At 45.2% G+C, this 23,074-nt stretch overlaps 1 protein-coding gene and 1 long non-coding RNA gene across 6 annotated transcripts in view; one reads left to right on the forward strand and one right to left on the reverse strand.

The window, feature by feature from the left end:
* Positions 1–2,648: 2,648 nt before the first annotated feature.
* On the reverse strand, positions 2,649–11,587 carry LOC123383516. Its single transcript, XR_006593357.1, has 4 exons — positions 11,451–11,587; positions 6,458–6,529; positions 3,971–4,791; positions 2,649–3,835 (listed from the first exon to the last, which is right to left on the reverse strand). It is a non-coding gene; the product is annotated as an uncharacterized LOC123383516 (long non-coding RNA).
* Positions 3,646–23,074, forward strand: part of LOC102902213 (homeobox protein ESX1-like) — a 79,389-nt gene continuing 59,960 nt past the window's right edge. For 4 of the 5 annotated variants that reach the window (XM_045051334.1, XM_045051336.1, XM_045051335.1 and 1 more), the window contains exons 1-3: positions 4,258–4,396; positions 6,501–6,546; positions 10,535–12,367. In XM_045051334.1, the coding sequence (XP_044907269.1) occupies positions 11,142–12,095 (954 nt within the window). In that variant the 5' untranslated portion in view covers positions 4,258–4,396; positions 6,501–6,546; positions 10,535–11,141 and the 3' untranslated portion in view covers positions 12,096–12,367. Of the gene's footprint in view, positions 3,783–3,942; positions 4,397–6,500; positions 6,547–10,534; positions 12,368–23,074 lie in introns of those variants that run through there. The other variant, XM_023249371.2, reaches the window with a different exon arrangement.

Raw genomic sequence — 23,074 nt, forward strand, 5'->3', positions numbered from 1 at the left:
CTCCGTCGCCTTGCCTCAGCAAGAAACAGTGATGCCTCGCACCACTCTCCGCCCCTCCCCGCGGACAGCTGCAAGATTCGTCAGCCAGGCCCCGGTGCGCAGCCGGCACTCACGTGAGGTCACCGGCACGAGCAAGCACGGCCACGTTCACTCCACAGGCTCGCACATCCACCCAGGGGCAGGGGTTATGCTCCATGTCCGGCACCTTCGATCACAGCGAGGGCCCGAGCACAGCCTGAGCCCCCTCAGCCCTGACCCCTTACCTCCAGCATCAGCTCCGGTCGTCTGAGCCCGTCCTGTGGGCCTTCCTTCTATTACCTCGTACACTTCGCAGCTCAGGAGAGGGGGTACCATCGTGACCCCCATTGTACAGATGCGGCACGGGAGGCACAGGGATGTCAGCTGATTGACCTGGGCCACAGAGCAACTTAGTGGGGGTGGGGCTCCATCATTTTCAGCGTCTTTCTCTCATGTGGGCTGATCCCTCTGCTCAGACTGGGAGAAGCCAGGGCACAAAGGCTGAGTCTGCGCTGGAGGCACTGCCCACACTACCTGCCACGGGGCCCTGTAAGCACACAGGCCACGAGGTTTGGTGACTGGAGCCCAGGTAGGTACAAACAGACATGTAGCGGGGCGCCTGGCTGGCTCAGTTGGGGGAGTGTGACTCTCGCTCTCAGGGCCATGGGCTCGAGCCCCACGTTGGGGGGAGAGATTACTGAAAAAAAGACTTAAAAAAGAAAGACCCCAAATGACGTGTAGCCCTGGAGACCTGACGGTCACGAGAAAACTTCCTGTCCTCGTTGTCAACTGCCAGAGAACAACCAGCACCTGTCTTCTCTCACGGACCCTTGCGAATAAAGAAACACAACATTGGCTGAAATCAGAAATGTGAGACGGTGTGGTGTGGCCACCGGAAACATTTTATTCTTGTCACCTCAATTACTCCCGCAGCACCCTGGCGAGGTGGTGGCTATTGCTGTCCTCGTTCTACGGACGAGGACACCTGAGGAAACGGAGACTCAGCAACTCAACAGGTTAGCCAGCTAGCCAGGGCGAGCAAGCCGCGACGCAGACCCCGGCAGGCTGGCCCCAGAGCGCCCACGGCCAGAAACCCGGCACATCGAACCCCAGTCGTGGCTATTTTTGCTTAGGACGGGGCTCCGTTCGGTTGTTAAGGTCTGCAAAGTGTGAAGTTACTGAAGAAAATACTACCACAACTGGTGCCAAGGTAGGGCAATAGTTGTCTCGGGACACGGGAGGGACTGAGATGGAGCCAACGGGAAGGCTCTGTGGGAACGGGAGACACGAAAGAACGCGCCCCCTCAGCGGTCACGGATAATCGCAGCTAGTCCAGCACAAACAGAATGAAAGCCCTCGTAGGCCGCTCACGCAATAACTAATCTCAAGTCGAAACTGGCCATAGGGTGTCCAGCCGAGGCGGGGGAGGTGCCTGCGGCATTCAACAAGGGCCTCCCTGAGGAGGAAACATCTGGTTAAAGTGGTCAGGAGGACGCAGTCACCTTGCATCCCTTACCACCTCTTTGAAAACGAATTGGTCCGCAAACCTCTTTTAGTTGGTTTCTTACCCATCCTCCAGGGGCATGAGGCAGGGGCACTTATCCTGAGACTCAGCGGGTGAGGTGACTAGGGCCCGTGATGCATTTAGGAACCCACAGAAATGATGGAGTGTCTGAATTCAAATGGGGGTGAGGAGAATGGCCGTGGGGTAAACGAGGGATAAATCGAGCACGTTGTCGAGCATAAGGCCCACTGTGGGAAGCTGTTTCCAATATTTAGGATATTAACGAGTCTTGGAACATCAATAAAACAGTTCTGGCGGGGAAAACCACAGAGCCCTCAATCTGGTCTGCTCCCTTTTATTTGACAAGAAATAAGCATGCATACCATTAAGTGGAGTTCAGTATCTGCTTACAGGTTTCCTCTGTTGATGTAAAAGTGACATACAAAAGAGTGCACAAATCTCAAACTTACATTTGTTGAGTTTTGACAAACTATATAAAACTATGTAGGGGGGCGCCTGGGTGGCGCAGTCGGTTAAGCGTCCGACTTCAGCCAGGTCACCATCTCGCGGTCCGTGAGTTCGAGCACCGCGTCGGGCTCTGGGCTGATGGCTCGGAGCCTGGAGCCTGTTTCCGATTCTGTGTCTCCCTCTCTCTCTGCCCCTCCCCCGTTCATGCTCTGTCTCTCTCTGTCCCAAAAATAAATAAAAAAACGTTGAAAAAAATTAAAAAAAAAAAACTATGTAGAGTCACTCTTTATCACGGATTCCTTGCTATACCCCAAATGTCTTGTCCCTTGTCTCTTTTCTGTACTCATCTGGAGAAACCAAAACCCTACATAAATTCAACTCTCCGACCAATAAAAATGTATCCCTGCCGTAAGAAAAATAAATAAATAAAAAAGGAAAAGAAAAAGAAAAAGGAAACAACCAACAAGAAACGAAATTTATTTAGGGGTGCCTGGGTGGCTCAGTCGGTTAAGCATCTGGCTTTGGCTCACTTCATGATCTTTGGGTTCATGAGGTCCAGCCCCCCCATCGGGCTCTCTGCCTTCAGCACAGAGCCCCCTTGAGATCCTCTGTCCCTCCCGCCCCGCTTGTGCTCTCTCTCAAAATAAATAAAAACAGAAGAAGTAAACTTCATTTATTCCCTCAGCGAGGGCTCAGGAAGATCTTTCTAGAAAAACCGAGAGGCTGAGGGAAGGGAGAAATGGCGGCGGGAAATTACCCGCGTCCCAAAGGTCCCAACCCTTCAGGGATATGCATGCTTGTATAGAGAAATCTATAGCTAGAGGCATAGCTGCTGTGCAGGAATGCTTCAGGATAGGCGGTTACAATGAGACAAAGAAACAAATATTTGAAAAAGAAAAATTGCAAGAAAAAAAAAGCAGGAGCTTTGTGCACTTTAAGCAGCCTTGAATGCACTGTGCAGGTTTGTAGCCCTGCACCGAGATGTAGCTTCATCACTAAAATTCTGGAGGCACCGGACTTTCCCAAGGGGCACGTGTGGTTTTATTTGCATAGTGCATCTGAGCACCAGGCACGATCACCAACCCCAAGCCCCAGCCCCAGCTCCTGTTCCCGGGTACCCGGGAATTTGGCGGGCTCTAACTTCAGCATCTCGCTGAAAAAACTCAGAGTGCGCCACCTCAGAGCTGATCACATTCGTTTGATGACTATTCCCTGCTTTGTACCGGCTGCTAGGTCCAGAGGTTGGGGGGTGGGGGTGGGGCTGGCCCAAGAGAGATTGTCCCAACTTTTCTGCCAGGTCTCCAGACCTAGGGTGAGGTCTGTCTCTCACCCTACGCAAATAGGCAAACACAATGCAGCACAGCCCCTTGCTCGGGAGTGGGGGAGACATGCCGCCAGTTTGGGGGACACGAGCTAAGTTACAACCGAAGCCGCCAGCTCTGGTTACCCATAGTCCCCTCCGATGCCTTAGAGCAAGTGCTCCCCACCCCAGCCCTCTTGGCAGGAGTACCCGCCCACTTGGTGCCCAAGCCCAGCCGCATGCGCACCTCGGCGAGCCCAACCCCCACTACAGGGTGGTATATATAAAGCGCCTAGCGGGACGCTGGGTAGCTGAACTCGACGGCACGGCAGCGTAGCCACCGCTTCGCGTGTGACCCAGCGATCCAGCAGATCCAGACGCAGATCCACACAGGACGGCAGAGGGATACTATGGATCCTTTCAACCAATTCAAGCGCGAAGTCACGGGCTTCCCCAGCCTGGGAGTCGACGAGGACCGGGAAGAGCTGCGTGGTCTGTGCCCGTCGGGACCAGCGTCTTCGCCACGTCCCAGAAATGAAGGGTCCCTGGGCGAGGGGAGCGGTCTGGCCACCCCTCAGATGCCTCCCCTGGTCTCCTCCCCACAGCCCGGGCTCTGACGCTGATATCTGTCTCTGGATTTCTTGTTTTGCAGAACGCAAGCAAGTAGCGATGTCGCTTACCAGAAACGGAGAGGCGGAGAAAGCCGGGGCCGAGTTCGCACCTGAGCAGCAGGCGGCAGGCATACGAATCAAGGAGGAAGAAGACAGCGGCGACGACGGTGCTGGTTATGGCCACAGCAATGGCAGAGAAGGGGCCGGCAACGTGGGCGCTGGATATCCGTGGCCCCCGGGCTGCGAAACCCGCGATGTGGGCTGCGGCCGCAGCCCACGGCAGTTGGAGCTAGTGGAGCCGAAGCAGGAGGAGCACGAGCCCCCTGCCGCGGCTCCGGCTCCGGCTCCGGCTCCGGCTCCGGCTCAGGCTCCGGCTCTGGCTCCCGCTCCAGAAGGGAGGCAGCCGGTGGGCCCCCGCATCGTGTTCACCCAGCTGCAGGTGCGCCATCTGGAGAACGTGTTCAACTACACCCAGTATCCCAGCACCACCATGCGGTAAGTGGGCTTCTGCACTGGGCGCCGGTGCGGGGTTCGGGGGGAGTGGCTGGGGTTGGCGGGGACGGCGCGGGGGGGGGCGGGAAGAACGGGGTGGGTCTGTGGCGGGGGGAGACCGCGGCGGAGACTGGCGGGGGGAGCAACGGCGGGAACGGGACGGCGAGTGGGGGGGGCGGGGGGGTAGCGGCGCGGAGGCTTGTCACGTGTCTCTCTCCTCGTGGCTGAAGTAAAACCTACCGGGCCCTCGAGGCTGCCGGTCCCGCGCCTCCCTTGGTTTAGGCGGGAGCTGAGGGCTCTGCGGGTGGGGACCAAGGGGGACGTTCAGGTGGAGTGGAACATCTGGAGCCGGGAAACTGTCCGCTGCGGCTAATAGAAGAAAGTCCTAGAAAGTCCGACTAGAACCGGGGGGGGGGGGGGGGGGGGGCGAGAAGTCTGAGACGCGGGAGCAAACGGGCTAGTAGGATCCCGCCTTTGCTTAAAATGGTGATAAATCTGCTCGTTGTGGATTATTTCTGCACCGGTTTTTAGTGTTATTTTTAAATTTTAGTGTTATTTTTAAATTATTTACGTATTTGAGGTAATCCCAACTCACTAAAGTAATCCCAATTTATGTATTTTAAATACACCCAACGTGGGGCTGGAACTCATGACCCTTGACGTCGAGAGTCACAGGCTCCTGCAACCGAACCCGCCAGTCGGCCCTGCCCTGATTTGGATATTTTTAAATAGTGCGCCGGAAAACGGTCTCGAGTAGTGAATGTTCTGCATTCCCTTAAACTTTGCTAGAGGTCTTTAAAAATAAATTAAAATTTAAAGAAGAAGAAAACGGGCGCGGCTGGCTCAGTCCGTAGAGCATATGAATTTTGATCTCGAGTCGTGAGTTCAAGCCCCATTTTGGACCCGTAGCCTACTTAAGAAAACCGTAAATCGGGCGCCTGGGTGGCTCAGTGGTTGAGCGTCCCACTTCGTCAGGTCGAGAGATCTCTCAGCGTTCTGGGATTCCAGCCCCACCTCTGACTTTGCCTGAAATGCTTTGGATTCTGTCTCCCTCCCTGTTCACCCCTTCCACGCTTGCGCGTGGCGCTGTCTCAAATATAAATAAACATTTAAAAAAAAGAAAAGAAAAAATAATAAAATTGAAAAAAATTAAAATTAAATCGTGCCGACGGAAAAACTGCCCTCAAAGGAAGCCTCAAGCTACCCCTTAAGGATAGTGGGGGGGGGGGGGGGGGGGAGAGTGTGTGTGTGTGTGTGTGTGTGTGTGTGTGTGTGTGTGTGTTGGGGGGTGGATGGTGGATGGCAGGGGGGAAGTTAGTGGTAGAAAAATGTAACAAAGCACGACCAAGGAATAAACAGCAGTTTGTGCCATCCTCTAGCCTCTAGTGGGCATGTACTCTTAACTGGGTTCATTACTGATAGATAAAGAGAGATGGGGGAGGGGACGGGATGGGAGGGGAGGGGAGAGACAGAGAGAGAACGCATGTTGTTTTAGGGCTCTAATTTATCATTATTTTTTTATTAAAAAATTTTTTTTAACGTTTATTTATTTTTGAGACAGAGAGAGACAGAGCATGAACGGGGGAGGGTCAGAGAGAGAGGGAGACACAGAATCTGAAACAGGCTCCGGGCTCTGAGCTGTCAGCATAGAGCCGGACACGGGGCTGGAACTCACGGACCTCGAGATCATGACCTGAGCCGAAGTCGGACACTCAACCAACTGAGCCACCCAGGCGTCCCTTAGGGCTCTAATTTAACCCATAAAGTGGGTAAGAGCAATGACTGAAAGTCCACACAGATAGTTCCTCAGTCAGATTCTTTTTCATTTTGGTGTTGATAACACTAAAAGAAACTGAATTAGAATGTCACGTGTTCTTGGGGACTGTGCCTCCTTTACCCACCAAGACTTGGCTTCCCTTAAATTCTTTGTCAACTGAACCTCACTGTAAATCCTGAAATGGCGTGACTTTTCCTAGTGCAGAAACTGGTTCATAAAATGTCACTGACATCTCCCCGAAAACAATTTTTCAAAAGATGAATGAAAAATGCTGTATTTTAACTCACCGCCAACTCCACATACTGATCCTTGCGATTTTTCTCCCCTCAGCCAGGAACTTTCGAGATTCATGAATGTGCCTGTAGCCAGAGTGCAGGTCAGTAAACCCGAAAAAAACAATTTCGCTGGGAGCCATTTTAAACCTGTTTCAGGATTTGGGGCACCTTGGTCATAGACTTTCTCACGTTTCTGTGTTTTCGTTGCCTTTTTTAGATTTGGGAAATAAGTGTTGAACTTTTGGGTCTTGCGGAGGGGAAGGTGGGATACATAAAGCCCAGGTTTTGGAAATTGCCCATTACCAGAGGGAACATGATTTCCTAAAGGAATGAAAAAATTGGTATAGTATAGTATCCCTTGCATACACATATATATACACCTTTGTCTAAGCTACACCTTACTGTATGTACTTTCATAGGTCACTAAAGTAGACTTATAATACACATATTTTTATAATTATATGTCACATGTGTAGTATACTGATTTTTATGTGCAATATATATTTACGTGCTAATATAACTATATATGTATTTTATATATGTTATAAATACAAAAATATGTGTGTAATGTAGTAAATATCAATTATATAAGATATACAATACATTTAATTCATAGAATAATGCTTATATTTATCTAAAGTAGAAATACACTTAATATATAAATGTACATATAAAAAATATGTAGTATATTGCACGTATATTCCTTTTTTAAGTTTATTTAGTTTGAGAGAGAGAGAGAGAGTCTGTGCGAGCAGGAGAGGGGCAGAGAGAGAATCCCAAGCAGGTGCTGAGCTGTTAGCACAGAGCCTGACATGGGGACTTAATTTCCCGAACCCTGAGATAATGACCTGAGCAGAAATCAAGAGCTGGACGCTTAACCAACTGAGCCACCCAGGCGCCCTATGTGGTGCTTTTCCTTTTGAATATGATCTTTTGCTCTAGGATCCAGACGAAAGCAATTTTATTTTTTAATCATAAAATTCGTTTGATTTATTTTTTAAATTTTATTTAAAAATTTCAAAAATGTCTTTTATTGTCACTGCTTACTGCTTTTAGTTAAAGCACCTGGGTCTCCTGTTGTTGGTTTCCTTTTGTTTTGTTTTGTGTTTTGTTTGTTTTTTAACATCTATGATTTGTTACTCTAGGATTTGGAGTAAGGCAGTTTTATTTTTTAATGAAAAAATTATTTTATTTCAACATTTTTAAATTTAATTAATTCCAATTTGGAGCTATTGCTTTTAAGTGTTTGGTAAAGGGGTGTGGAGAGTGGCAGGCCTCCACTTTAATTTCCCAGAATTCTTTGATCTGTCAGCCTGAAAACATAGTTAAAGAGTAGATTGTGCATTATGGTAGACGTGGGGGGGGGGAGTCGCAACCTCTGAAATCTGTCCAAGACAAAATAAACCCAAACAACAATTTCAAACAAGGTTGCATCAACTCAACAAAGGGGGAAGCCAGTCTAACGAGGTGGAGGGTAAGGGGAGAATTATTTGGGGATATCACTCACGTTCCAATTTGTGAGAGTACCAAACGCATTAGCGAATGGTCCTTCGAGGACTGTCTGACACCTGAGATTTTGGTCTTCTTTTTCTGTTTTTAAGTGTACTTATTTATTTTGAGAGAGGGAGAGACAGGGGGCACGAGAGCAGGAAGGGGGCTCCCAGCTTGCCGCTGTCGGCGTGGAGCCCTCTTGGGATCCTCTGTCTCCCTCTCTGTCTGCCTCTCCGGCCTCGCCTGCTCGCGCTCTCTCTCAAAAATAAACAAACATTAAGAAAATTGAATCTCTTAACTGCCATACGTACCACGTGGCAGTGTTAAGTCTAGTCGTTATGTTACATTATCTTCCTGGTACGTATTTATCTCAAAAGTGGCCATTTTTACCTTGTGACCGACTCTAGGCCCTTCCTCCACCCACCCTTCTAGCACTCACAGATCCGATGTTGCTCCATGAGTTTGTTGAGCTTTTTTTTAGATTCCACATATAACTGAGAACATAAAGCGTTTGTGTGAAGAACATTTTAATGGGTGTCCCCTCGACCATTTTGCGAGTACAGTTAAGAGTTGTTTTGAGGGGCGCCTGGGTGGCGCAGTCGGTTAGGCGTCCGACTTCAGCCAGGTCACGATCTCTCGGTCCGTGAGTTCGAGCCCCGCGTCGGGCTCTGAGCTGATGGCTCAGAACCTGGAGCCTGTTTCCGATTCTGTGTCTCCCTCTCTCTCTGCCCCAAAATGCTCTGTCTCTCTCTGTCCCAAAAATAAATAAACGTTGAAAAAAAAAATTAAAAAAAAAAAAAAAGAGTTGTTTTGATAACCCAGTATTAGGTATGTGGAACTAGTATCAGTGTCTACCTCAGTTAGGCTGCTTTGCACTTGTGTAGACTTGGCCTCTGGTAAACTTGGATCCCCCAAAAGGAGCTCCCAGCACTGGTTTCTTTAGACTTTTCATATTCAAGCAGCAGAAAGACCAAGTAACTACTAAGCTGGGAGAGGGAAAATGAGGCAACAGAGAGAGTAGAGGCCCTTAGTCTCAAGTAACCTTTGCCACCTGGGAATGTCTACAAATATTAAATACAAAGGAATTCCATTAATACGATGCGGAAAGGACAGTGGAGTCCAAAGGACAGGTGTTTTGTTTTGTTTTGTTTTTTGTACTGTTCATAGCTGGCAGATAGGCGGGAGGAGCCATTTTGTGACTCCTCTCCCACATGCTTAGCTGTCTTCCTAAAGTGTCAGTTTCGCCTGGTTGCCTTAAGAATACCATATGATTTCACTTATGTGTGGAATCTTACCGAACAGACGAAACAGAAGCAGACTGTAATACAGAGGAGACTGGAGGTTGCGGGGTAGGGGGAGAGGGACGGGCAAAATAAGTGAAGTGCATTAGGAGGCGCCAAGTTCCAGTCATGTAGTAAATCAGTCGCGGGGATGAAAAGTACAGCAGAAGGAATATAGTCAAAATACAGCAATGACTTTGTATGGTGATGATGGTGATTACACTGATCGTGGTGAGCATTTTGTAAGGTAGAGGAATGACGAATCACTGTGCTGTCCACCTGAAACTACTATAATATTGTATTGTCAGCTATGCTTCGACTCAAAAAAGAAAGGAGAAGAAGGGATGGGATGGGGCTCTCCTGGCGGAGGAGAGGGGCTTAGGGGGCCCTGCCCTGCTGGGCAGCAGTGGCTCCTGTCCAGGGTCCTGGAACTGTAGCCAGAGCAGAGGGCGCTGACCGGGTGCTGAGCCCAGGGAAGTCTGGAGGGTGGGGCAGGGTGGAGGGTGCAGAGTGGACAACGGTGGTGTGCCTCTTTGCCCCCGAACTGTTGGCTGGGCAGAGATTTTGAGAACTTGAGTAAGTGTGGTCCTAGTCAGGCTAAACCTTCGTTGCCCCCGAAGTGTAAAACATCCAGGTGCTGTCCGGTGCTTCAGCTTAACTTGTGTCCCAGCAAGACAAGCCACAGGCTCCTGGGCCCTCCAAGCCCAAGCCTCGCTCACAGTACCACCCTTCAACTATGAAGAGGTTTCAGAAAATGAATGAGCCTTTAGTCATCCTTCAAAGAAACCTTTGGTTTCAAAATCCCACACGTGCCTGTGGATTATTTACTGCACATTGAAGACGGGCTTTGCAAACTGGGGGTTGTCGCCCCAGCAGGACTTTATGCTGAGCTTCCCCACAAGCAGGGTGACACTAGCCTAGTGATTAGGAGTCAGTGGCAGCTGGACAGCTGAGGGCCAGCTGTCAGGACACAGCCCAGCACGTGTAAGAGTAACAGCAGGGACGGAGTGCCATTCCTCAGCTACACCTGTTTGTCAGGGTGGGGAAAAATAATACGCAAGGTGGGAGGACAGAGTGAAAGCCATAAGCCAAGCCACAGTCTGGCACAGAGTGGGTGCCGTCTGAGGGTGAGCTGAAGGGAGACCCCTCGGTGCTAACTTTCCTAGGATAATTTAGCAACAAGGAAGTAGCTTCCCTGGTGCAGTTTAAAACCCTGAGGGTGTAGAGAGTAGCCTGCTGTTTTTTTTTTTTTTTTTTTCATGTATGACATTCAATGCTCAACATACTAAAACGATCCTTTTTTTCTCTCTGATTGAAGGTTTGGTTTAAGAATAGGAGGGCCAAGTTGAGAAGACAGCAGAGGGCACTGAGATACAGAAACATGCCCCCCATGGCCATGGCCCCCCCTTTCAACTTTAACGTGGGTGGACCCTACCGTGGCATCTTCAATCGGGGGCCAGATTGTATGTGGATGCCTCAGGAGCCAATGATGCCGGGGCCACCTCGCCCGCCCATGCCACCCTTTCCTCCTATGTTCCTGCCTCCTCCTCCCTGGTTGCATCCACCTTTCCCTCCCTGTGGCTGCCCTCCACTGTTTCGTCACTGTGGCTGCCCTCCACCTTTCCCTCGCTATGGCTGTCCTCCTATGGCCCATCCTGGTGCGGTACCACCCATGGCTCTTCCTTAATCCTTTTCCCAAAGAATGGGCTCTGTGGCAGTTTTTTTCCGAGGTGTTTTTGAGCCAGATTCAAGTTTCTGTATCTGTTGCCTTAACGAATAGTTCATTCAATGTGTGCTGAATGTATTAAAGAGAAGTCAAATTCACTGACCCTCTATTTTAGGGCACTTTTTACATTTTCAATAAAGTTGTGAATTCTCTACAATTGTTTTTGCGTGTGGTGTGGGGTCAGTCAGTTGCATGGGCAATGCCATTCATAGGGAAAGGCGAGGACACCTGCTCTCACGCAGCACTGTCCCTGAGCCACCATCGGCAGGCCAGGCACATCCCCGAAGGTGCCCACGTTCCCGGGGCAGGGTTACAGAGACCCACCCTCTCCTCGGCCACCCCGTCCTCCCGCCCCGCGCGCAAGCCCGACCCCGCAGAGGTGCAGGACCGGTGGCGTCAGCCCCTAAGGAGGGACCGGCGGGCTTCCGGGCGGGGCTGGGCCCCAGTCGCCCCGAGGAGCTGGGGCCCAACCGAGCACTGGCAGGGAAACTCGGAAGGGGCTACTCACAGCTCCCGGAGAAGCGGCAGCCTGGTGTGCATCTGGTGCTCTCCAAGTTGCGTCCGGCGCCTGCCCCGCGGGCGGACCAGACCGGGCCGCGCGGCCTTCCAGCGGGAGGGTCCGGCGCCTGCGGAGGCACCGCGAGGCGAGACCCCCTTCCAGGCCGGCGCTGGGCTCGCTCTCTCTCCCCTGTCCCCCACTCCCCAGGGGTGCAGGGCCCGGCATCGCTCGGCCCCCAGCTCGCAGCTGCCGGGCACCTTTCCGCGAAATCCTGCCTATGGCCCGCCGTCCTCGCGTGCGGTCATTTCAAGTCCGCAGCTGAGAAAGGACCTGGGTCTTTGTCCCCTCGGACTTGGGGTGGCGGAGGGGCTCCTGCGGAACCCAGACCGTGTACCTGGTGCCCGATCGGGTTGTTTACACTGGCACACACAGCCCTTCTCGTTGCCAGGACGACCCCGGCCCCGGGGACGAGTTTTGCCGGTGCACCCAAAATGTCTCCCCCCGTCCCCCAGGTTTGGGTTGTGGCGCCGCAGCGGGGTCTGTGAGCCGGGGCGTCGCAGATCTCCCGGATCTGATATCGGGGGCCACCACCCCCCCCACCCCCCCGCGGTGGGGATGGTTCCAGGCCGTGGCCTCGGGTTGGCGGAAGCGTAGGCTCCCATCGAGGCCGGTCCTCCGCCCCCCGCCCCTCCCCCAGCGCTGCGAAGCCGCAGGCTGTCTGCGTAGCCGCCGCCGTGACTCACCTTCTTCTTCCCTGCCGGGACCTGGACGGCCTGGGTCTGTAGCCGTGGGCCCTCCACCCAGGCTCCGCAAGCCCATCCTACATCTCCCCGGGCAGGTGTGTTTGCAGGAACAGTCTGGGCACCATCGTCGTTTCTGACCCCAGGATCCTTGCGTGTAAATAGCAATTTTTGAAACCACTTCTGGTATGTATCTTGGTTGATAATCGCGCTATTTCTTTTATTTGTGCATTTTAGTAGTGCCAGACGCTGGAGGGAAACTGGGTATTTTTAAAACTGTATTAATTAGTATTCTATTTTACAGCTTTCTATTTTAACGTCTTTGCCTTTGTTATATATTGTAGTCATTTTGTGCATTGTGTATTGTATTTCGCAGTGCATTTTATATTCTATTTTATCGTTATTTTTCTTTAATTTATTATTTTATTTTAATTTTGAGTGTATATTTTTTGTTTTTTATTTCAAAAAATTTTAATTGAAGTGTACTGGATCTAAAAAATATTAATTTCACATTCACAGCGTAGTGATTCGACAATAATACGCATTTGGAAATGCTAGCCATGGGGGTGTAGTTAACCATCTGTCACTATACGAAATTAGTGCCATATTATTAAGTATATTTCATAATCTATACTTTTCATCTGGAGTCGTATTTAATTTTTTAACTGGAAGTTTGTACCTCTTATTCCCCTTCACCTATTTTGCCCATCCCCCCATCCCCTCCCTTCTAGCAACTTCGTTCGTTCTCTACATTTTTGATTCTCTTTGTTTTGTACATGGATTTTTTTTTAAAGATTTCACTTAAAAGTGAAATCATTTGGTATTTGTGTTTCTCTGTGTGACATTTCACTTAGCATAATACCTTCTGCGTCCATCCATGTTGCCACTAATTGGTAAGGTTTCATTCTTCAGTGTGGCTCAGTAAATATTCCATTGTGTATACATTCAACCTTTTCTTTATCCATTCATCCATAGAGGAATACTTAAATTGATTCCTTGTCTTCGCTATTGTAAATAATAGTGCAATAAACATAATAGTGAATATATTTTTTCATATTAGTGTTTTTGTTTTCTTTTGGGTAAATGCCCAGAAGTAGAATTACTGTATTGCATTTTTAATGTTTGAGGAACCTCCACACTGTTTCCCATAGAGGCTGCATCAATTTACATTCTCACCAACAGTGCACAAGGCTTCCCTTCCCTACACATACCCACGTATCACTTGTTTTTTCTGCTTGCGACACTGGGCATTCTGACTGGTGGTAGGCGATATTGTGGTTTTGACTGCATTTCTCTGATATTTAGTGATGTTGAACATCCTTTAATGTATCCATTGGTCATGTTTTTTTTTTAAGAAAAATGTTTATTTGGGCACTCTTCCCTTTTTTGATTGGATTTTTGTTTTGGTGTTGGGTTATATGCGTTGATTATAAATTTTGAATATATTAACCCCTTATGAGATATACAATTTGCAAATATTTTCTGTATTCTGGAGGTTGCCTTTTTTGTTGTTGATGATTTCCACTGCTGTGCAAAAGCTTTTTAGTTTGATGTAGTCCCATTTATTTATTTTTGCTTTTATTTCCGGTGCCTGGGGAGACAGACATATCCAGAAAAATACTGCTATGGCTGACGTCTGTAAATTTACTGTGTTTTTTTAAAGGAGTTTTATGGTTTCAGATCTTAGATTTAGGGCTTTAATTTATTTTGAGTTTATGTTTGTGTATTGTGCAAGAGAGTGGTCCAGTTTTATTCTTTCGCATGTAGCTTTTCATTTTCCCAGCACCATTTATTGAAGAGACTATTTTTTTCCCCGTTGTATGTTCTTGTCTCCTTTGTGATCGATTAATTGACCATATAAGCTTGGGTTTATTTCTGGGCTGTTATGTTGTATTGACCTATGTGCCTGTGTTTTTGCCACTTTGCTTTAATTACTATCGCTCTATAGTATAGTTTGAAATCTGGGATTGGGATACCTCCAGATTCGTTCTTAAGATTGCTTTGGCTAGTCTGATTCTTTCGTGGTTCCAAGAAATTTTAGGTTCATTTGTTCTGATTCTGTGAATCCATTCCTAATGACATGGATGGAGCTGGGGAGCATAATGCTATATATATATATATATATATATATATATATATATATACACTCATATGCAGAATTTAAGAAGCAAACCAAATGAGCAAAGGAAAAAAAGAGAGAGAGGGAAACAAGCCAAAAAATGGACCGTTAACTGTAAAGAACAAACTGTTGGTTACCAGAGGGGAGGTGGGTGGAGGGATGGGCGAAAGAGGTGACGAGGATTAAAGACTGCACTTGTCTCGTTGAGCACTGGGTGGCGTATGTAATTGTTGAATCATTATATTGTACACCTGAAACTAACGTAACACTGTATGTTAACTATACTGGAATTAAAATAAAACTTAAGAAAACACACTATGGTATTTTCATAGTGTTGGCATTAAAGCTGTGGGTTGCTTTGTGTATTATAGACATTTTAATCATATTAATTCTTCCAATCTCTGATCATAGTATATCTTTCTATTTGTTTCATCTTCAATTTCTTTTTTCATTAAATTTTTTTTTCCTTTTGCTTATTGAAGTAGTTGACATACAATGTTATTAGTTTCAGGTATACAACTTGGTGATTGGAGAATTCTGTACATAATGCATTATGTAATGCTCATCACATAAGTGTAGTTATCATCTGGCACCACACATTATTACAATATCATTGACTATATTTTCTATGCTGTACCTTTCATCTCTGTGACATTTATTTTATAACTGGTAGTTCCTCTTTTTTTTAAAATTTTTAAATGTTTATTTATTTTTGAGAGAGAGAGAGAGAGAGAGAGACGGAATGTGAGCTGGGGAGGGGCAGAGGGAGAGGGAGACACAGAATCTGAAGCAGGCTCCAGGCTCCCAGCTGTCAGCAGAGTGCTCAATGTGGGGCTCAGACTCACGAACCGCCAGATCATGACCTGGGCCGAAGTTACGCGCTTAACCAGGCGCCCAGTAGTTTCTTCCTCTTAATTCCCTTCACCTATTTTGCCTATTCCATCCCTTACCCCCTTTCCTCTGGCAACCACCAGTTTTTTCTCTGGGTTTATAAGTCTGTTTCTGGTTTATCTTTGGGTTTGTTTATGAATTTGTTTTTTAGAATCCACATATAGGTGAAATCATACGGTATTTGTCTTTCTCTGACTTATCTTATGCAGCATAATACCCATAAGGTCCACCCATATTTTTGTGAGTGGCAAGAATTCATTCTTTTAAAATTTTTATTTATTTTCAGAGAGAGAGAGAGAGTTGGGGGGGGGCATGAGCAGGGGAGGGGCAGAGAGGGGGAGAGAGAGAATCCCAAGCAAACTCTGTGCTGTCATACGTAGCCTGACTCAGGGCTTGATCTCCTGAACCATGAGATCATTACCTGATCCCAAATCAAGACTCAGATGTTTAACCCACTGAGCCACCCAGGGACCCCAATTTCATTCTTTTTTATGGCTGAGTGATATTCCATTAAAATGTGTATTTCACATCTTTATTCATCTATCAGTGGACACAGGTTGCTTCAATATCTTGCCTCTGTAAATAATCCTGCAGTAAAGATAGGAATCCATATATCTTCTTGAATGAGTGGTTTTACATTCTTTTGTATATACCAGCAATGGAATTATTGGATTATGCGGTATTTTCTTTTTCTTTTAATCTTTATTTATTTATTTTGAGAGAGAGAGCGTGCCAGTAGAGGGGAGAGGCAGAGAGAGGAGAGAGAGAATCCCAAGCAGGCCCCATGCTGTCAACACAGAGCCTGATGTGGGGCTCGATCTCACAGACTGTGAGGTTGTGACCTGAGCCGAAATCAAGAGTCAGACCCTTAACTGACTGAGCTGCCCGGGCGCCCCTGGATCATACCTATTTTCTGTTTTTAGTTCTTTGAGGAACTTTCATAGTGTTTTCCACAGTGGATGCACCAATTTACATTTCCGCAAACAGTGCGCAAGGGTTTCCTTTTCTCTACACCCTCACCACCAGTTATTTCTTGACTTTTTGGTATTAGGTGTTTTGACTGGTGTGAAGTGATATCTCATGTTGTTTTGATTTGCATTTCTTGAGAACTAGTGATGCTAAGTATTTACCATCTGTATGTGGTTTTTGGAAAATGTACTGTTTTAATTACGATAGCTTTGCAGTATAACTTGAAATCTGGGATTGTGATATGTCCAGCTTTGTTCCTTCTCAGGATTGCTTTGACTATTTGGGGTCTTTTGTAGTTCCATACAAATTTTAGGATCATTTGTTCTAATTTTGTGACAAATACTGTTGGTATTTTTTTTTAATTTTTTTTTCAACGTTTATTTATTTTTGGGACAGAGAGAGACAGAGCATGAACGGGGGAGGGGCAGAGAGAGAGGGAGACACAGAATCAGAAACAAGCTCCAGGCTCTGAGCCATCAGCCCAGAGCCCAACGCGGGGCTCGAACTCACGGACAGCGAGATCGTGACCTGGCTGAAGTCGGACGCTTAACCGACTGCGCCACCCAGGCGCCCGAGTGTTGGTATTTTGATAGGCATTGCACAGAATCTGTAGATTGGTTTGGGTAGTAATGGACATTTTAACAATATTAATTTTTATAATCAGTGAGTAGGGAATATATCTTACCGTTTATTTCTGTTGTGTTCAATTTTTTTTAAATCAGTGTTTTATGGTTTTCAGATTATAGGTCTTTCAACTCCTTGGTTAAATTTATTCCTAGGCAATTTTTTCTGATGCAATTGGAAATGGGATTGTTTTCTTAATTTTCTTTCTGACATTTTGTCATCATTGTGTCTAAACACAATAGATATCTCTATATTGATTTTGTGTCCTGCATGTTTATCGAATTTATTTATTAATTCTAGTAGTTTTTTGGGTTTTTTTTATACATAGTATACTCTAGTGTGTAGGGTCACATCATCTGTAAATAGTGACTGTTTTACTTCTTCCTTACCAATTTGGATGCCATTTATGTATTTTTTTTGTCTGATTTCTGTGCTAGTACTTACAATACCATATTAAATAAAAAGGATCCTTGCCTTCCTGATCTTAGAAGAAAACCTTTCAGCTTTTTAATATTGAGTACAACGTCTGTTGTTTGTCATACATGGCCTTTATTGTGTGGTGGTATGCTCCTTTTATACCTGCTTTGTTGGGAGTGGTCCTCATGAAGGGATGCTGAATTTTATTCAATGTTTTTTCTGCATCTATTGAGATGATCCTATGTTTTCATCTTTCATTTCTTTTTTTTTAAGTTTATTTATTTAGAGAAAGAGAGAAAGAACATGGGGGGAGGGGCAGAGAGAGAGAGAGAGAGAGAGAGAGAGAATCTCAAACAGGCTCTGCACTGTCAGCACAGAGCCCAATGCGGGGCTCGAACCCAAGAACCGTGAGATCATGAGCTGAGCCAAAATCAAGAGTCTTTTTCTTCTTGATGAGACTGGAGAAAGGTTTATCAATTTTATCTTTTCAAAGCATCATTTCCTAATTTCCTTAATCTTTAATATTGTCTTTTTGGCCTCTAGGTCATTTATTTCCACTCTTTATTATTTCATTTATTCTGCTAAATTAGAGCTTCATTTTCTCTTTTACTAGCTCTGTTAGATATATGGTTAGACTTTTTTGAGATTTTTCTTGTTTCTTGAGGTAGACCTATATTGCCATAATCTTCCTTCTTAGAACTACTCTGCTGTGTCCCATAGGTTTTGAATTGTTGTGTTTTCAGTTTCATTTATCTCTAAGTATTTTTTATCTTTCCTTTTTGATTTCTTCATTGACCCATTGGTTGTTTAGTAGCATGTTGTTTAGTTTCCACATGTTTTGTTTTTCTGCGTCTTTTTTTGTAACAGGTTTTGTTTCATAACTTTGCGATCCATCTTTAAAGATGCTTCTGCTATGATTTCAGTCTTCTAAAATTTATTGAGACTTACTTTGTGGCCTACCACAAGATCTATCCTGGAGAATGTTCCATGTGCACTTGAAGGTGAATTCTGCCTTTTTCTTTTTAAACATTTATTTATTTATTTATTTATTTATTTATTTATTTATTTATTTTTTATATATATGAAATTTATTGACAAATTGGTTTCCATACAACACCCAGTGCTCATCCCAAAAGGTGCCCTCCTCAATACCCATCACCCACCCTCTCCTCCCTCCCACCCCCCATCAACCCTCAGTTTGTTCTCAGTTTTTAACAGTCTCTTATGCTTTGGCTCTCTCCCACTCTAACCTCTTTTTTTTTTTTTTTTTTCCTTCCCCTCCCCCATGGGTTCCTGTTAAGTTTCTCAGGATCCACATAAGAGTGAAACCATATGGTATCTGTCTTTCTCTGTATGGCTTATTTCACTTATTTATTTATTTTTGAGAGAGCTTGAGTGTGCATGCGTGCGGACACAGGGAGGGAGGGGCAGAGAGAGGGAGACAGAGGATCCGAAACAGGCTTGGCATTGTGAGCACAGAGCCCAATGTGGGGCTCGAACCCATAAGCCATGAGATCATGACCTGAGCCGAAATCGAGAGTCAGCTGCTTAACCCACTGAGCCACTCAGGTGCCCCAAGCTGTTTTGAATGGAATGTTCTGTATATCTCTGTTAAGTCCATCTCGTTTAATGTGTCATTGAAAGCCACAGTTTCAGGGGCCCCTGGGTGGCTCAGTCGGTTGAGCATCCCAACTTTGGCTCAGGTCGTGATCTTGTGTTCATGAGTTGAAGCCCCATGTCGGGCTCTGTGCTGACAGCTCAGAGCCTGGAGCTTGCTTTGGATTCTGTGTCTCCCTCTCTCTCTCTGCCCCTCCCCCACTCGCACTCTGTCTCTCTCTGTCTCAAAAAAAAATGTCAAAAAAAAAAAAAGCCACTGTTTCATTATCAATTTTCTGTCTGGATGATCTATCCATCAATGTAAGTGGGATGTTAAAGTCTTTTATTATTGTTTGCTGCCTATGTCTCCCTTTATGTCTGTTAATATTTGCTTATTTAATTAGGTGCTTCTATATTGGATATACAGATATTTACAAATGTTATATCTTTCTGTTGGATTTATGCCTTTATCGTTATGTAATGCCCTTCCTTCTCACTTACTACAGCCTTTGATTGATTGATTGATTGATTGATTGATTGAAATTCCAGTGTAGTTTCAGGTGTACAATATAGTGACCCAACAGTTCTATGCATTACTCATTGCTCATCACGGTACGTGTACTCTTAATCCCCTTCACCTGTTTCACCTATCTCCCCCACCCAACTCCCCTCTGGTAACCATCAGTTTGTTCTCTATAGGTAAAAGTCTGTTTTTTGGTTTGTCTTTTTTTCTTTGTTTTATTTCTCCAATTCCGTACGTGAATTAAATCATGTAGTATTTGTCTTTCTCTTACCGACTTACTTCATTTAGCATTATACTCTATAGATCCATTAATATTGTTGCAAATGGCAAGATTTCATGGTTTTTCATGCCTGAGTAATATTCCATTGTGTATGTACACTACTTTATATATGTTCATATATACATTTTTTTCTTAAATGTTTATGTTTTGAAACAGAGAGAGCATGAGCGGGGGAGGGGCAGAGAGAAAGGGGACAGAGAATCAGAAGCCAGCTCTGTGCTGATAGCAGTGAGCCTGATGCAGGGCTTGAACCGTGAGATCATGGCCTGAGCTGAAGTCGGACACAACTGACTGAGCCACCCAGGCATCCCTGTAATGTATATGTTTTTAAAGTAATCTCTGCACCCAGTGTGGGGCTTGAACTCATGAGCTGGCGATCAAGAGTCACATGCTCTACTGACTGAGCCAGCCGGGCATCCGGACGGACACCACTTCTTTTTAATCCATTCATCCATTGGTGTTCACTTGGGCTGCTTCCATAGCTCGACTATTGTAAATAATGTTGCAATAAACAAAGGGGTCCATATATCTTTTCAGATAAGTGTTTTTGTATTCTTTGGGTAAATACCCAGTAGTGGAGTTTCTGAATCATACAATAATTTTATTTTTAATTTTTTGAGGCACCCACATACTGTTTTCCATAGTGGCTGCACCAGTTTGCCTTCCCACAAACAGTGCACGAGGGTTCCTTTTTCTCCACATCCTCGCCAACATCTGTTGTTTCTTGCATTTTTTATTTTAGCAATCCTGACAGGTTTGAGGTGATAGATCTCATTGTGGTTTTGATTTGCATTTCCCTGATACTTAGTGATGTTGAGCTACAGTCTTTAACATCTAAGTCTTCTGATATAATCATTGCTACCATTGCTACCCAGGTTTTTGTTTTGTTTGTTTTTTGCTTCCATTTGCATAGAATATCTTTTTCCATCCTTTCTCTTTCAGTCTCTTTTTGGGTCTGAAGTGAGTCTCTTGTAGGCACCATATAGATGGATTTTTTTTTTTTTATCAATTCAGTCACTCTGGTTTCCCCCCCCCCCCCCGTATGTCTTTCCATTGGCGCATTTACTTCATTTACTTATTGCTCTTTTGTTCATTGTTTTCTGGTTGTTTCTGTAGTTGCCTTTTCTTTCTGTTCTTGCTCTGCTCCCTTGATGTTTGCTGAATTTCTGTAGTGTTAATGCTTGGATTCCTTTGTCTTTATGTATTGTATGCCTATTCTAGGTTTTTGGTTTGTGGTTATCGTGATGTTCATTCATAACTTTCTATGCATGTAGCAATCTGTATTAAGTTGGTGGTCACTTAAATTTGAACACATTCTGAAAGCACAACATCTGTACCCCCCTTCCAAGTTTTATATGAAGGATGTCATATTTTCTGTGGTTTTATTTTGTGTATTCCTTGACTAATTGTTCAGATATAATTGATTTTATGACTTTTATTTTTTATCCTTCATGCTTTCTAAATAAATGATGGACCTCCTATCTCTACTATATGTTTGCTTTCACCAGTGAAATTTTTCCTTTCATAATTTTCTTCTAGTTATGGTCTTTTGTGTTTTACGCTTAAATGTGTCCATTTAACATTTCTTGAATAGTTGTTTTAGTAGTGATGAGCTGTTTTAAGCTTCGTTCGTCTATGAAACTCTTTGTCTCTCCTTCAATTCTGAATGCTCTACCTTGCCAGTAGAGTATTTTCGGTTGTAGATTTTTTTCTTCCTTTAAGCACATGGAATATATCTTGTCACTGTCTTTTGGCCTGCACAGTTACTGCTGAAAAGTCAGCTGATAGCCTCAGTGGGTTTCCCTTGCATGTAACTGCTTTTCTCTTGCTGCTTTAAGATTCTCTCTTTAATTTTGACATTTTACTAATTGCGTGTCTTGGCGTGGACTACCTTGTGTTCATCGTGTTTGGGGCTGTCTGTGCTTCCTGAACCTTGATGTCTGTTTTCTTCCCCAGATTAAGAAGTTTTTCAGCTATTATTTCTTCCAGTTAGTTTTCTGCCTCCCTTCCCTCTCTTCTCCTTCCAGGAGGCCCATTATGCAAATGTTACTATGCTTGATGTTGTCACAAAGGTTCCTTAACCTATCCTCAGTTTTAAAAATCCTGTTTTCTTTTTGCTGCTCAGTGTGGTTGCTTTCTATTACCCAGTCTTCCAGCTTGCTGATGCATTCTTCTGCATCCTCTAACTTGCTGCTTATTTCCTCTCTAGTATATTTTTCAGTTCAGTTATTGCATTCTTCAGGCCTGATTGGTTCTTTTTTTTTTTAATTTTATCTATTTATTTTGCGAGAGAGAGACAATCCAAGTGGGGGACAGGAAGACAGACAGGGAGGGCGAGAGAATCCCACGCAGGCTCTGCACTGCCAGCAGAGAGCCTGATGTGGGGCCCAAACTGACAAACCGTGAGATCATGACCAGAGCCAAAATCAAGAGTTTTGTTGATTATCTTCTTTGCTGTGGAGAACATTTTATTTTGACGCAGTCACAATAGTTTAGTTTTACTTTTGTTTCCCTTGCCTCAGTAGACCTACCTAGAAAAAAGGTGCTATGGCCAATGTCAGATAAGTTACTGCCTGCTCTTACAGGATTTTTATGGTTTTAGGTCTTTAATCCATTTCAAATTTTTTAAAATGTTTTTATTTATTTTTGAGACAGCGACAGAGCATGAGCAGGGGAGGGGCAGAGAGAGAGAGGGAGGCACAGAATCGGAAGCAGGCTCCAGGCTCTGAGCTGTCACCACAGAGCCCGACGTGGGGCTCTAACTCACAGACTGTGAGATCATGACCTGAGCTGAAGTCGGACGCCCAACCGACTGAGCCACCCAGGAGCCCTGGTCTTTAATCCATTTCAAATTTATTTTTGTGTATGGTGTAATAAAGTGGTCCAGTTTCATTGTTTTGGATGTTGGTTTTCAGTTTTCCCAATGCCATTAGGTGAAGAGACTGTCTTTTTCTCATTGTATATTCTTGCCTACTTTGTCTTAGATTAATTGACCGTAAGAGTGTGGGTTTATTTCTGGGTTTTCTATTCTATTCCACTGATATATGTACCTGTTTTTGTGCCACTACCCTACTGTTTTGATTTCTGCAGCTTTGTAATATAAATCAAAGTCTGGAATTGTGATGCATCTGCCTTTGCTTTTTATTTTTCTTTTCTTTCTTTCTTTTTTTTTCCTAAAGATTTTATTTATTTTTAAGTAATCGTAATACCTACCATGGGGCTTGAACTTACAACCCTGAGATCAAGAGTTGCATGCTCTACTGACTAAGCCAATCAGGCATCCCTTTGCTTTTCTTTCTCAAGATTGCTTTGGCTATTCTGGGTCTTTTGTGGTTCTATACAGATTTTAGGATTATTTGTTCTAGTTCTGTGAATAATGCTGTTGGTATTTTGATAGACATTGCATTAAGTATGTGGATTGCTTTGGGTATTAAAGACTTTTTTTATTAAGTAGGCTCTACGCCTAATGTAGGG

The sequence above is a fragment of the Felis catus genome, chromosome X (genome assembly GCF_018350175.1).
Source record: "Felis catus isolate Fca126 chromosome X, F.catus_Fca126_mat1.0, whole genome shotgun sequence".
Lineage (NCBI taxonomy): Eukaryota > Metazoa > Chordata > Mammalia > Carnivora > Felidae > Felis > Felis catus.